Source organism: Talpa occidentalis, unplaced genomic scaffold (genome assembly GCF_014898055.3).
Source record: "Talpa occidentalis isolate TD23 unplaced genomic scaffold, MPIMG_talOcc4v2.1 talOcc4.9, whole genome shotgun sequence".
NCBI lineage: Eukaryota > Metazoa > Chordata > Mammalia > Eulipotyphla > Talpidae > Talpa > Talpa occidentalis.
In genome coordinates this window covers 80,520,140-80,534,979 of record NW_023605305.1, presented here as the reverse complement: position 1 = coordinate 80,534,979, position 14,840 = coordinate 80,520,140, and the positions used below count along the sequence as shown (strand labels likewise).

The window sequence follows — 14,840 nt, the reverse complement described above, 5'->3', positions numbered from 1 at the left end:
TTTATATAAGAACCCAGGTACAGGGCATATACGCGTGAGGGTGAGAGGATTCACCAGAGACAAAGCGGCGGGGAGGAGTGGGGACAGAACAGGCAGAGGGATCAAAGACACTGCTGAGGGGAGCAGTGGGAGAGACAGGAGAGGTTTGTCATGCCATGTGGGATTCGAACTGGCCCTGCAGAGGCTGCGGACAGCTTCACAGCATGGTGCTCAGCCGCCTGGGCCACCAGGGAAGTCCCCTTAGTATTTTTAAAGTTTGTCTTAACTTTTAAATTTTATTTTTATATTCCCCATACAATTGCAACCCCCTTATTTTGACCCCAAACCCTCCTTTCCCCGCCCCCCCCATAGTGTGTCTCTGGTTCATAGTTTGTTGATTTTGATTTTTTCTTTCTTATAGTTATTCTTTTTCCTGGTCCCTTATTTAGGTTTTCTAGATTCCTGCTAAGAGTAAGACCATCCGGTATTTTTATTTTTCTTTCTGGCTTATTTCGCTGAGCATGATCCCTTCCAGCTCCATCCATGTTGCTGCAAATTGCATGTGTTTATCTTTTTGATTGCTAAGTAATATTCCATGGTGTATATGTACCACATCTTCATGATCCAGTCATCTATTTTTGGGCATTTGGGTTGTTTCCAAAGCTTAGCTATTGTAAATAGTGCTGCTATAAACATAGGGGTATGTCTTAGGTTATTAAAAACTTGTATGTAGAAATATGTCTGTTTTGAATGATTAATACACATTTCACAAAATTGAAAATAGGTTATTACAGTGAACAAATCTCATCCCTAACAGGTTATCAGTTTACTAGATTGTTATGAATTTTTCACATATTCCATAATGTATATGCATTTGTTATATATTTCTCAGTGGATGACATATATATGCTATTTGGCAATTTCCTTTTTAATTGTCTAGATAGCTTTCTACAGCAACACATTATGTATTGACATGTATCTTATGTGTAAGCTTTATAGTAAGTTCAAAGGATGCAAGCGGTTCTTTAATGTATTTGATACCCAAATATATTTAATTTGGCTTTTGCATAACTGTATAATAAATACTTAGGTCTGTAAATACTAGGTGACAGAAGTGTGTGCTTTTTTTAAAAAAAAAGAATAGATAGGGCCTCCCCGGTGGCGCAGCGGTTGAACGCTGGGTTGTGAAGCTGCCCGCAGCCTCTGCAGCACCAGTTCGATCCCCGGCTGCTCCTCGGCCCCCAGAGGAGGGTCCCACATGGCGCGCAGACCTCTCCTGCCGCCGGCTGCTCCCCTCAGAAGTGTACTTCGGTCCTTCTGCCTGCTCTGCTCCCTGCTCTGGCTCTGCTGAATTCTCTCACCCTCCGCGCTTCTGACTGTAACCAGTGCTTGTATAAATAAATAAAAATAAATCTTTAAAAAAAAAAGAATAGATAACAATTTTGCAAATTCCTTTCCTCATTTTCATTCCATCAGCAAGGTTTGAGGAGGATTTTGTTTAGGTACAGTATAGTACTTGGTAATTGCCTTCCTTTGAAATTTTGCCAATTTTCTTTCCGATCAGCAATATATGAAAAGGACCTATCTGATAACATACTTACATTACAGTGTTATCAAGCCTTTTTGTTTTTGACCTTTTCTTGGTTTAGATTGAAAATAAAATTTTCATTGATCTTATATGTGCTTGAACTTCTTTTAATGTTTAAGTGGCAATTGTAGTTTATTTTTTCTGTAAATTTCCAAAAACTTCACATTTTTATTATTAGTTCTTTTCTTAATATTTGCTCTTTGTTTATATGTAAGTTAAAAATATTTTTTTCTTTTCCCAGCTTGTCCTGTTTTTTACTTTGTTTTGATTTTTTTTTTGCCATGCAAATAATTTTATGAGGTTGAATTTGTCAGCAATTTCTTTGATAACCTCAAGATTTCATATCATATTTATAACACCACCCTCTACCGCAACAGTATTAAAATGTTACCTTATATTTTCTTTAAATTCTGTTATGGTGTCTTATATGTAAATAATTGCTTCACCTAGAGTTTGTTTTGGTGGAAAGCTGTGAGATAGAGATTCAACTTTATTTTGTTTGTTTTACCCAACTCTGAATTGCCCCTATTTCTCCTTTGCCACCTTTTTAAGACCCAAATTGTCATAGAGTGGGTTTATGTCTGGATTTTTCATGTTCCATTGATCTCTGTGGTCATGTTCTAATGCCATGCTTTTTTTTTTTTTTTAAAAGATTTATTTATTCATTTATACAAGCACTGGGTACAGTCAGAAGCACGGGAGGGTGAGAGACTTCACCAGATCGGGGAACAGAACAGTCAGACTGACGAAATACATTGCTGAGGGGAGCAGCGGGTGCGACAGGAGAGGTCTGTGTGCCATGCCATGTGGGACCCTTGCCAGTGGCCCAGCGCTCAACCACTGCACCACTAGGGGAGGCCCCACCATGCTTTTTTTTTTTTGAATTGCTGTACCTTGCTTGTTTTTTACCACAATTTAAAAAATTGCTGTGTGGCATACGTACAGAAAAGTGCATAAATGAAAAATACACATCTTGATGAATTTTCAGAAGTGGAGCCCATTTGTGTAACCAGCACCCAAATACAGAACGAGAACAGGGTAACCACACTTCTGACTCCTAGTAACAGGAACTAGTTGTGCCTGTTTTTGTTTTTCATATAAAGAGAATTGCACAGTTTGTACACTGTTGAGTTTGGCTTCTTTTGTTTAAAATTATTTCTGTGAGATTCAGTCATATTGTTGTATATATTAAAAAAAAACAATTATTTAAATTGAGGTAACACTGGCTTAACATTAATGGTGGTATTTTGGAAGTATTAGGGTTCCCCTCTCAGGTACCCCCACCATAGTGCACCCATCACCAAATCACCCATAGTCCTCCACCGTGGAGTTGTGTGTAGTTTTAGTCCACCTGTTACTATTGTATATTGCATATTGTATATTGTGGAAATATACCACAATTTTTAGATTACCTAAGGGAGAATTGGTGTATTTATTACATAGGATCTTCTGTAGACACATTTAAGTCATTGATGGACCATCTAGCTTTTTAAAAGGTAGAATTTACATATTAATATTTTTCCTAGGGATTTGTGTGCCTTGATTGGCATAGCTGTTTTTACTTTTAAAAGGGTAACAGTAGTTCAGACCCACAGAGAATGTCCATTGTTTTTATAAAAGGCACAGGCCCACTTTATGGGCCCATCATCTTCCCGCTCCCATAGGAAGTGGTGGGCAAAAAAGAAGAAATTACAAAGTCCAAAGGGAAGAACTAGAACTTAAAAGTTAAACCACAGGAGGAAGTTCTCAGTTAGGGCAGTGAAAAACCAGGTGTAATCACTTTTCCTGGAATGTTTTGTAGGAGGGTTGACTTCTAATTGACTGAATAGGGAGGTTGGGGAGTAGAAGGGATAAGTTTAGGTGTGGTGATTCCAAATTCATTTTTCAAGTTGCTGTGTAATTGGGATATGCCATCTCATTCCCCATCTAAAAGCTCAAGTCAGGATTGAAAGTTTGGATTGTTACAGGCTGAGGTTGGGTGAATTATAATCTCTCTATTCTCATTTCTGAAGAGTCCCTTCTCTTCAAGGATGTTCTAATGAGTGTAGGTGGCAGCAGGTGGAGCTAGGTCAGGTTTGCTCAGAGTTCAATGGGTAGGTATTTGCACTCAATAAACCAAAGCAGGAAAGCAGACTAGCTAGAAGGCTGGGCAGTGAGAGGTTCTCAGGTACAGGTAAGCCTGTTCCAAACCCTTGGCTGCTCACAGCTCCCTCCTGGACGACATGCCTATTATCTATCAAAGTTGCTCTCTGAACTTTTGAAAAACACTCATTTCTCCCTTTGCCCATTATAGGAGTCACACTTTCCTCCTCAAGTCTCCTGACCAGAAACCAGCAACTGGGAGCATGGGCCTTAGAATCAGAAATTAAACTGGTGTTACTTTGGGCCTTCCTGGTGGTGCAATTAAGCACAGCACTATGAAGCTGTCCACAGCCTCTGCAGCATGAGTTCCGTCCCCAGTTGGCCAGGGAGCTACCCACATGGTACAACAGACCTCTCCTGTCTCGCCAGCTGCTCCCCTCAGCAGTATATTTCAGTAAGTCTGCCTGTTCTGCTCCCCACTCTGTCTCTGGTGAATCCTCTCACCCCCTGCACCTCTGGCCTGTACCCCAGTTCTTGTATGTATAAATAAATAAATCTTTAAAAAAAATAAATTGGTGCTATTTTTTAGTCTTTAGATCATACTAATGAATTGTGACAAGTGTCTTAGGAGAGAGATTCTCTGCAGCATTTCTGATCTCTGCTCCTACTTGCTTCCCTTACAGAGCAGCTTGCAGGCAGAAGACTCGAGTCCCTGGTTGCAGATGCTCGTCAGCCTGAATCGCTACCACACACACTTCTTAGTGCCAAAGTCCCACCCGGAGTCTTCTGCCTCTCGTTGAGAGATGGATGCTGTTGGGAAGGAGGAACAGGGGAGGGAAGAAGCTACAGGTCATAGTGTGCTTTCTTTTTTTTTTTAAAAGAAAAGATTTTATTTATGCATACAAGAACTGGGGTGCAGGCCAGAGGTGTGGGGTGTGAGAGGATTCACCAGAGACAGAGTGGGAAGTAGAATAGGTGGCTCTACTGAAATAAACTGCTGAGGGGAAGACAGGAGAGGTCTGCTATAGATCAGCTTCTTGGCCGGGTAGCAAACTCATGACACAGTGGCTGGAGATAGCTTGATAGCACTGAGAATTTAACCTCTGTGCCACCAGGGAGGCACCATAGTGTGTTTTCTTACAGACTGCATCCTACCACCTGCTCTTTTTTTTTTTTTTTTTTTTTTTTTAATTTTCTAGAGGCATGTCTTATTTATCTATTTGTTTGTTTGGTTTATACATGCACTGGGTACAGTCAGAAGCGCGGGAGGGTGAGAGAATTCACCAGAGCCAGAGTGGGGAGCAGAGCAGGCAGAAGGGCCGAAGTACACTGCTGAGGGGAGCAGCGGGCGGCAGGGGAGGTCTGCACGCCATGTGGGACCTTCCTCCGGTGGCCGGGGAGCAGCCAGGGATCGAACCGGCGCCGCAGAGGCCGCGGGCAGCTTCGCAACCCAGCGCTCAACCGCTGCGCCACCTGGGAGGCCCTCCTACCACCTGCTCTTACCTGGGCTAATAATATGCTTCATACCATGGTCCTTCCCAGCCCTTTCTCACCTCTAAGAGACCCTGGGGATCACAGGAAGCCTTATGTCAGCATTTCTCCTGTAAGAAACTGGGGTTTCTCACAGCTGAGGTCTTCACCTGCTTTCCATGGAGTTTGTGATGGCGGCAGGATGACTGTAGTTGATGTATAAACACTTTTGTTCATAGCTTTTACCAGCTATTCCCAGAGGGGTCTGTGATTCAAAAAAAAATTGTTGAGGATCATTACCGTGTGGGGCTCTTGTCCCTTGAATTAGGGATCCAATCCAACAAAGAAAATAGAGAAAGTTTTTAAAAATCCAGAAAGCAAAAAAAAAGGAAATAGAGAAATTAGAGAAACAGTCTCTTAGGGATCAAAATGGAAAGGCTGAAATGCTGCCAGAATATCTCTGGGTCCAAACTTCTTTCAACTTAGGTGAGACCAGGAGGAGAGATCGGTGGTGGGGAGGGTGGTCCTCTAAAAGTTTCTGTTAAATGGGCATAGGCAGAACCTGGGCAGAGTCAAATTCTGGATGCTCAGATTGTTCTGCCACCCTAGACATCCCTGAGCAATCTCTCTAACCCAAGAGGTTGATAGTAGAACCCAGAAAAGGACCTACAAATCTGAAGCTTCCATTTTTAACCAAGAGATTTTGTTGCTGGCATCCAAGCATTTCAGTTCTGTCCATTTGATCCTTATAATTTCTGTTTTCTGATCCCTGAAATTTTTTCTGTTGGTCCCTTGGTCAGAGGTAGTGAGAACAGTGGGAGAGGGGACTGAGAAGATGGAGTAAAAACCAACCAGTTTCCGGCTTCCTGAATCAGGTGCATTAGATTGTTGAGGAAGTTGAAAATCAACAACTGATCCCATTCACCCCTCAAGATTGGTGGGGTAGAGTGAAAGAGGAGCCTGGATTTGACCTTTCTCACAGGACCTGCACCTGAGAGGTCCTGGGGGAGGGGTTCCTGACAGCAGGCAGTGACTCAAGCTGTATGTTATATGACAGGCATTGGGCTTTGAGTCAGACAGCTCTGAGTTCAAGTGCAGACCCTTAACTAACTAGCTTTTTTTTTTTTTTTTAAATAGAGGCATGTTTTATTTATTTGTTTGTTTTGTTTTTGTTTATACATGCACTGGGTACAGTGAGAAGCTTGGGAGGGTGAAAGAATTCAGCAGAGCCAGAGCGGGGAGCAGAGCAGGCAGAAGGACCGAAGTACACAGGCCGGGGCGCAGCCGGGGATCGAGCCGGTGTTGCAGAGGCTGCGGGCAGCTTCACAACCCAACGCTCAACCGCTGCGCCACCGGGGAGGCCCCTTAACTAACTAGCTTTTGAGCCACTTTTCTATTTGACAAGTGTCAAATTAATTCCATTAGCTAAGATGCCATATCTTCTAGGGTTGATGTAATCATCAAGTAAGAAAACATAAAAAGCCACTGATGTGGAAGAGGCCCTTAATAGATGTTTTTCTTCTCTTTCCACTATTGTTCCACCCTGGGGAGACCCTCTCTCTGACTGCCTCCACCATATAAGACCACAATACCCCTGTACATGTGCACATACCACCTGCTCACATCCCTGGTGGTATTTATACACCCATCACATATACACCCATACAGGCTTACGTGAACTAAGGGAAGATTTCCCAGACAGGTAGAGTAAGGGACTGGCTTGCTGATGACCAGAGGAGCTGTGGTAGGGCTCATCATGGTAATCTTAGTACTTTAGCAGGCATGACCCTCTAGAAGGTATACTGGAAAAGTTGTGTGAGGAGAATAAGGGGAGGCTTTAGAGGGTACTCCACAGCATTTCCCTGAGGTTGAATGTGCTTCTCAGGATCCTTTGCCAACGAGACCACAGTCCAGGGTTGTAGTGTCTGTGGTGTGCTTTCCATTGGCCACGTATGACTGCTGAGCACTTGAAAGGTGGCTACTGACACCAAGGAACAGAATTTTCAATGTCTTTACATTTAATTTAAAATTTAATTTTAAGGGCCTCCCCGGTGGCGCAGCGGTTGAGCGCTGGGTTGCAAAGCTGCCCGCGGCCTCTGCGGCGCCGGTTTGATCCCCGGCTGCTCCCCGGCCTCTGGAGGAGGGTCCCACATGGCGCGCAGACCTCTCCTGCCGCCCGCTGCTCCCCTCAGCAGTGTACTTCGGTCCTTCTGCCTGCTCTGCTCCCCGCTCTGGCTCTGGTGAATTCTCTCACCCTCCCGCGCTTCTGACTGTACCCAGTGCATGTATAAACCAAAAACAAACAAATAAATAAATAAATAAAACATGCCTCTAAAAAAAAATAAATAAATAAATAAAATTTAATTTTAAAATTAAATTTAAATTAACCCCTGGTGGCCTAAAGGTTAAGTCTCAGTGCTATCACTGCTAAGGCCCTGAGTTCGATTCTTGGCCAACCCACGTATGGTGCAGCAGACCTCTCCTGTCTCGACCACTGCTCCCCTTAGAAGTGTGTTTAGGTCTGCCGGTTCTGCTCCCCACTCTGTCTCTGGTGAGTCCTCTCACTCCACCTCTGACTTGCACCCCAATTCTTCTACACAAAAATAAGTAAATAAAATCTTTTAAAAATAATTTTAATTTAAAACCCATATGTGATTTAGTTATTGGAAACTTACTATGTTTGGAACAACTTGGATGTATGAATATACTTTTTCCTCAATGGATTTTGTGAAACTTAAATACATGTCAGAGATTTATGTTGAAATGTTAGTGAATGAATTGGGATGTGCTATAAGTATAAAATATACACTGGATTTCAAAGAACTAATATGAAAAAATAATTACAGATGTTCATATTAATACTGAAATAATAGTTTGGGTACACTGGTTGAAATAAAAGATAATGTGCAAATTAATTGTATCTGTTTCTTTTTGCCTTTTTAATGCAGTACTAGAACATTTTATTTTTATTTTATTTTTTTTTATAGAGTAACTTATTTATTTATTTATTTATTTATTTTTAGGATTTATTTATTTATTTATGCAAGCACTGGGTCAGTCAGAAGCGCGGGAGGGTGAGAGAATTCACCAGAGCCAGAGCAGGGAGCAGAGCAGGCAGAAGGACCGAAGTACACTGCTGAGGGGAGCAGCGGGCCGCAGGAGAGGTCTGCGCGCCACCTCCTCCGGTGGCCGGGGAGCAGCCGGGGATCGAACCGGTGCTGCAAAGGCTGCGGGCTGCTTCACAACCCAGCGCTCAACCGCTGCGCCACCAGGGAGGCCCAGTACTAGAACATTTTAAATGAATGTGACTGGCATTCTATTTCTGTTGGGCAGCACCGCTTTGGAATTCAGGCAGCAGCATCTCCCACTCCAGGATGGCGTCTGTTTCTTACTGCCTCAAGGGGCTTCCCAGAGATTTCTCCAAACAACTAAGCCGCTTTTGCAGCTTGGGCAACTAGAACAAGAACCTCTAGCACCTGCCCCCCAAGTTGGAAACTAATAAACTGTTAGTGGAAGTCTTTGGGGGGGAGCTGTGCCCTGGGAAACCTTTCTGGGGCTTATAAACTGGATAGGGAGCTTGCTGGGATGCTAATAGAACCGTTTGTGCACAGTGGGGAGCAGGGTTGGAGAAGCAGAGATACCCATTTCTCAAGATCCTGGGAGCCTCATTCTCTAAACTACTGGGCTCTCACATTTACCTCTGGCCCCACCCGCCTGTTTCCACCTTGTCCCCCTGAAGATCTTGTGGGCCGGTGAGGTCTGGGCGCATCCTCCGTGCGCTGGCTCCATCTGTTAGAGACAGTTTCAGCTGAGAATTTTCTAATGAGTGGAGTTTCGGAACAAGGGCTACGGCGGCAGAAATCAACAAGGAAGCTCACGAAGCTTGCATGTTGTTGGGTGAAGGGTGCGTGGGGGCTTTTGAGGGTGGAGGGGAACTAAGGACACTGGGCAGATGCTGCTGGGGGGGAGAGAAGGGGGGAGGGGGGAGGAGAAAGAGAGGGAGGGAGGGAGGGGGAGAGAGAGGCTCCTGCCATGTGACTCTCCCCTTCTCTCTCTGTCCCTCCTCCCTGCTCCTTTCCTCTCCCTTCACTCCTCCCCTTCCGATGATGCTGAGGCTGCTGCCCATCCCTTGAGCTCTCAGCATCTCCACTTTTTCTGGCTCTGCTTTGCCCTCTATTTGGAGCAAACTCAGAGGCAGCTAGCACCTCCTCCCCGCCGCTTTGCTCCTGCATCTGGGGTCTCTGTAATATGCTGACCTCTATCCAGACAGCTTTCCATGGGGATAGTACTGAACACAGACGGAGGGGAAGCTGTGGAAGGGGAGTGGAAATTCACTGGGTTGGCAGTCCCGGCTGCTCCCTCTGCCCTCCACTTTTCACCCCAGCATGCAGTGCCCCTCCTCCCCCATTCCTGCAAGCTACTCCTGCTGTGTCCCAGGTCTCTCTCCTTTGACAACTGCAGTCTTTTCGCTTTCGTTGGTCATTTTCTACTTTCCCTCAAGGGCACTAGAGGCCTGTGATACAGGAATGGCAGGGAGAAATGAGAAACAAGGGAAGGAGCTGGATGTCTGGGGTTGGAATTGTGCAGAGGGATGCTTTGGAAGGCAGCCAGATCTCTCCTTCCCCTACCCCAGAGATAGAGAGTTGGTTGAAACTGCTGTGGGCCGGGTGGAGCTGATCTCTCCAGATCTCCCTAGATCCCCAGACCTCCTTTGGCATAACCCCCCTGCGTGGAAGGCTGTGTTAGATTTAGCAAGGTCATTGGAACACAGGTCAGTAGAAAGACCAAAAGGGAAGGAAGGAGGAAGATGTGGTGGAAGTGAGGCCGGAAAGGCTGATATGAAGAAAACTCGAGATCATGTTTAGTTCTGGCTGCTACTCTCATGGTCTTTGGCAGCAGGTTTAATGATATGACAGACAGAGGCAGGTGGTGGAGGTTCATGCAGACAAGTGCCAGTGAGTAGCCTGTCCTCCCCCACCCCACCCTCAAATCCTCTTCTTAGCCTGAGGTTCTTGACCCTAGAGCCCTGTGCTTGGGAGCAGAAAAGAAAGGAGACTCCAACAAGCAAATGGCACTTCCCAGGCCCACCCCTGAACTAATCTGTGCCTGGCAGTTGGTATTGGTTATCATCGATGCGTGTAAGTGTGAATTAGCAGACTGTAGCCTTGGTCATGCTTCTTGCTTTGGAGGAGGGCTGGGCTCACTACAGGGTCTGCATCTTCAGCTCCCTAAGACCCCCAGGGCAGAGATGACCATGCCATCCTCACACTGGAAAGCACAGGAGGCATCATTAGCTGCTGGTACGATGCAGGCAGGAGTCTGGGAGATCTGTGTGGCTTGGGACTAGGTTCTGATCCCAGTGGCCCTGACTCTCTCCCCTTTGGTATATGAAGCTGGGCTTGGCCGGATCCCCAGTGTGGAAGGAAAGCTCAGAAGAGCTTGGCAGTGACCCGGTTACTCCCTGCATTCTTGTCTCCTGAGGGCCGGGGTGCCACAAAGTCAAAGGTCATGTGATGTTTGACGCGGCCTTTGCCCTTGCTCCAGAGGGCAATGAGGCCGAAACAGAGGGTCACTGAAGTGAGAAAGGGCAGGAAGCCGACGGCTAGCACCATGGCTACGCCTCTGCTATCCAGGAAGAAAGGCCCTGGGATCCCCGGCATGGTGATGTTGGGGTCAGAGAGAGTGCCATTTGGGGGTTCCACCTGAATCACTTCTAGCCAGGTCCTCAGGGAGTCGTTCCCAGCGACATTACTGACCACACAGACATAGGCGCCCCTGTCCCGCAGCTGCACCGAGCGGATCTCCAGTGTCCCATCCTCTAGCACCCTCACTCTCCCGGCCCTGCCCAGCCAGGCCCCCTGAGGCCTCATCCACGAGACAGTGGGCGCTGGGTCTCCATCTCCAGAGCAGGAAAAGACCGCCTGCCCCCCCTCCTCTGCAACCACCCATCGTGGTCCTGACTTTCGAATCAGGGCTGGTTGGCAAGTGAAGTGTCCTGGAGGTAGGATGTCTGAAAACTCCCTCAGGCTCTTGCCCTGGACATGCTGGGGGCCTGCGCAGGCAGGGGGGGATGTGCCAAAGTCCAGGTGGCGGCGGAGCCGGAGCAGCCAGAGGAGGCGGCAGTCACAGGTCAAAGGGTTGCCAGACAGCCTCAGGGTGACCAGTTTGTCTGGAGAAGGGAAGGCTGTTTCCTCGAGGGTCTGAAGGGCATTGTCCGCCACGTCCAGGAGGTGAAAGGCAGTCAGGCCATGGAAGGCGTGAGCGGCAATGGAGGTGAGGCAAGCTCCGGACAGTCGCAGTTCCTGGAGCCGCACCAGGGGACTGAGACTTCGGGCTGGGATGGCTGAGATGGGGTTCTGAGAGAGATCCAGGACCCTGAGGAAGCTCAGGTGGTGCAGTGCTTGGAAGGGCACCGAGCTGAGATTGCAGCGGGTGATGGCCAGGCTGCTGAGATTGAGCCCAACTAGGCTCCCAGGCTCCAGAGCCTCCAGAGATGGCCAGTGATGGATCTCCAACTCCTTTAGCTGCCCCAGCCCCCGCAGAGCTCCCGCCGGCAGCCTTCCAATGTCCAGTTCTCGAAGCCTTAAGGCCACAAGCCCCGGAAGACGAGCCAGGGCGAGGCTGGGCACCATGCTGAGGTTGCAGCGTTCCAGGGTGAGGGTGCTCAGCTTGGTCAGCCCAGCAAAGGCCCCTGGAGCCACAAACACCAGGTGGTTGTCCCCAACCTCTAGCTGCTGGAGGCTGCCCAACTCTCCAAAAGCTCCATCAAGGAAGAGAACAATCTGGTTGAGGCGGAGATCCAGCAGTGTGAGGGCAGACAGGCCTGAGAAGACCCCAGGTCCCATGATTCGCAGCCGATTGCCTTGCAGCCTCAGGGTGAGCAGGCTTTGTAGGCCATTGAAGGCCCCGGGCTCCAGGGTGGAGAGTTGGTTGTAGCTGAGGTCCAGTTCCTGGAGCAGGCCCAGACGGGAGAGCATCCCCCGCTGCAGCCCCCACAAGCGGTTCCCACTCAGGTCCAGGAGCTCAGTGTCCAGAGGGAGTCCCCCAGGTACCACCTCCAGTCGCCGGTGGGCACAAAGCACGGCCCGGGGCTGGGAGGTGCAGTCGCACACAGCAGGGCAGCCACCGCTGCTCCCACCCGGCAGGAGGAACAGCAGTAGGAGAGAGCTCCAGGGGGGCCAGACTAGCCTTGGAGCTGTGGCTGCAGCCATTCCCTCTTCAGTCCTGGAACAGATGGTGACATGGCCCTTTTTGGAAAGTGACTTTAGATGCTAGTGACCCTGGACTTCCCTGGGCCTGCTTTGAGGAGAGAGACTTGGCCGTCCATCTAGCAATTAGAGGGCACACCATGAGCAATTCTGGTGCACTGCCTCCCCCAGGTCTCCTCTTGGGGGAATCTCTGCTTTCCTCACCCTCCCAGCCCTTGGGTAACAGGCCAAGACCGCACTAGCTCACGGAACCCTAGTCAGGCCAGATTCGTGTGGGAGAGTTTTATGGGAATGGGCAGGAGGGAAGTAACTTCAGGTCTCCTTGTTGTTGATTCCCCCCACATCTATGAGATCCAGGAACACCCCAGGTTCTTTCTCCCTGCCATCTGCCCTCCCCAAGCTCTGTGCTGTCCCTCTCTGGCCACCTTTGCTCTTAGTGGATTAATATAAATCTCAGGGGGTCACATCCTTGGATCCCGAGTGGAGAGAGGCCTTACCCTGACTGAGTCATCCAAGGCTTGGAAACAGGGACACCTCAGCTCTCCCCCAGTTCCCCTTCCTGTCACTCTGCCCTCCTCAGCCTGGCTCAGCACCTGAGGCCCAATCTAGCACCACCCAGTCCCCCCAGAATGCCTGTGTGGATGCCAGCCAAGCTGCACACTAGCCATGGCACAGGAGGCAGGGGGCACTCAAATTCCTCACAAGAGCCTCAAGGGCTTCCCCTCCTTCCCTACAGACACCATTGGCTTGTATGAGGGACATCATGGCAGCCAAAGCTTGAGTTTTGTTGCCTGGTCCTCAGTCTTAGGCTGCTCATGTCCTTCCTTAATGGTGTTTTGATTCAAGTCCAGTGTGTGAGTCTGAGAGCTCTTGTCTCATTGCACTCTGCTCTCTTGAGTCTGACATGAGACAGACTATGAGCCGGGGGGCAGAGCCAATGAGGACAGACAGCATCTGGCCAGTGGCTGAGGGCGGGGAGGAAGGGCACCCTTGGCTGGCACAACAGGCAGAGTGCACAGCCTGTCGACTTAAAGTGGGTTTGGGGCCAGGAAGATGGTGTCACGATGACCACTGGAGACTGAGGAGATAGAGAAGGGCTCCTTTATGTGGGGGTGCAGCTCTCACTCTGTACAATGCTGCCAGGGTCCCCAAGGGAGGCCAGGGATGCCCAGGGAGATGGGACAAGAGCCAATGGATGCTCCTAGGGGCAGGTGACCGGGTTTCTTTCTAGCTGCACGTTTGGACTCTTGGGCTTCAGGCTGTCTCCAGGGTCAGCTTCTTACTACAGACCCCATGTTCTCCCACATGGGGCTGAAGAGAGGCAGTTTCAGAAGTGGTGTGATTCTTCCCCTTCCCTCCCCTCTCTACACACCTTCTTCTAGAAGGATCGTTGTGGCGGCTCCCCTAGAGCCACTTCAGAGGACTGTAGTAGCTGGGAAACTGCAGATCAAAGCCAGAGAGTGATGCAGGGCACTGTGCTGAGGCTCGGGAATTAGAAAGCACAGCGTGGGGCAAAGGCTGCTCCAGACTTGTCTGTCTCATCCGAACCTAACAGGTATCTATGGATGCGGGCAGTGCACCAGGGACAGAAATGTTCCATCTTCCTTATTCTCTCTGTGCCTGTTCTGGGAAGTCCGTCTGACAGCTAGCTCTTCATCACTACCCCTGCAGTTCCTGCTCATCCTTTTTGCTCTGCATTCAGCAAAAGTGCAATGAAGCGTGTCACCCAGCTTCCCTCCTTCCCACTCCTGTGAGGTTCCTCTGAGTCCCCAAAGCCTGCTGGGCCAGGGGCTAGGGGATCTGGGGCCCACTCCTTTTATTTATAAGGTAGCTAATTTAATCACAAACTTCTCTTGCCAATCTCCATGGCTACAGGACTGGCTTCTAGCCACTTTGCAGGAAGAGAGAGGTGTCAGGATCGTGTCTTTCCTTAAATGGGGTAGGGTCTGCCTGGGACATCCTCCCCTCAAGGAACAGGGAGCTTTCTTCTTGTCTATACGGCAGTCCAGAGACACATTTGAACCTAGATAGCCTCTTAAAGCAGACCCGATTGACAGAGGGAACCTATGTGTGTGTGCGGGCTGTGGGGAGGGCTCTTGGGGAAGATTTCTGGACTATCTACACGGATTTGTGGGAGAAAGACCCAGAAGTGGAGAGCGCCCTGGGGAAATGGAGGGTGATCTCCCTGGAGTCTTTCCCCCCAGGGCACTTGGGACATCTTAGTTTTCCCATCAAAGTTCTGTGTGGCCAGGATGGATGACTGGCTGTTGGGGGCACAAGCCCCCTAGCTTGACAGGCACCCTGGTCTAGCCTTGCCTTTGAGAATGTTATAGAGAAGGGCAGCGATCTTCCGGGACAGATGGTGGGGGGACTTACCGGAGAAGCTGGAGGCGGCATCAAGTTAGGCACTGCATCTGTCCAGGGTTGGGGGCCCCGTCCCATTCGAGCTGCACCCTTGGTCCCCGCACCTCCCCTGTGAGCCTCACTCCCCACTGCCCGCCAGCCCGCTGCCG

The 14,840-nt window shown here is 48.8% G+C and overlaps 1 protein-coding gene across 1 annotated transcript; it reads right to left on the bottom strand.

Annotated features, from left to right (window-relative positions):
* Positions 1-9,981: 9,981 nt before the first annotated feature.
* Positions 9,982-14,794, bottom strand: LINGO4 (leucine rich repeat and Ig domain containing 4). Its single transcript, XM_037498789.1, has 2 exons — positions 14,704-14,794; positions 9,982-12,343 (listed from the first exon to the last, which is right to left on the bottom strand). Exon 2 carries the CDS (start codon positions 12,328-12,330, stop codon positions 10,549-10,551), a length of 1,782 nt encoding a protein of 593 aa, XP_037354686.1. The 5' UTR covers positions 12,331-12,343; positions 14,704-14,794; the 3' UTR covers positions 9,982-10,548.
* Between the last annotated feature and the right edge of the window lie 46 nt (positions 14,795-14,840).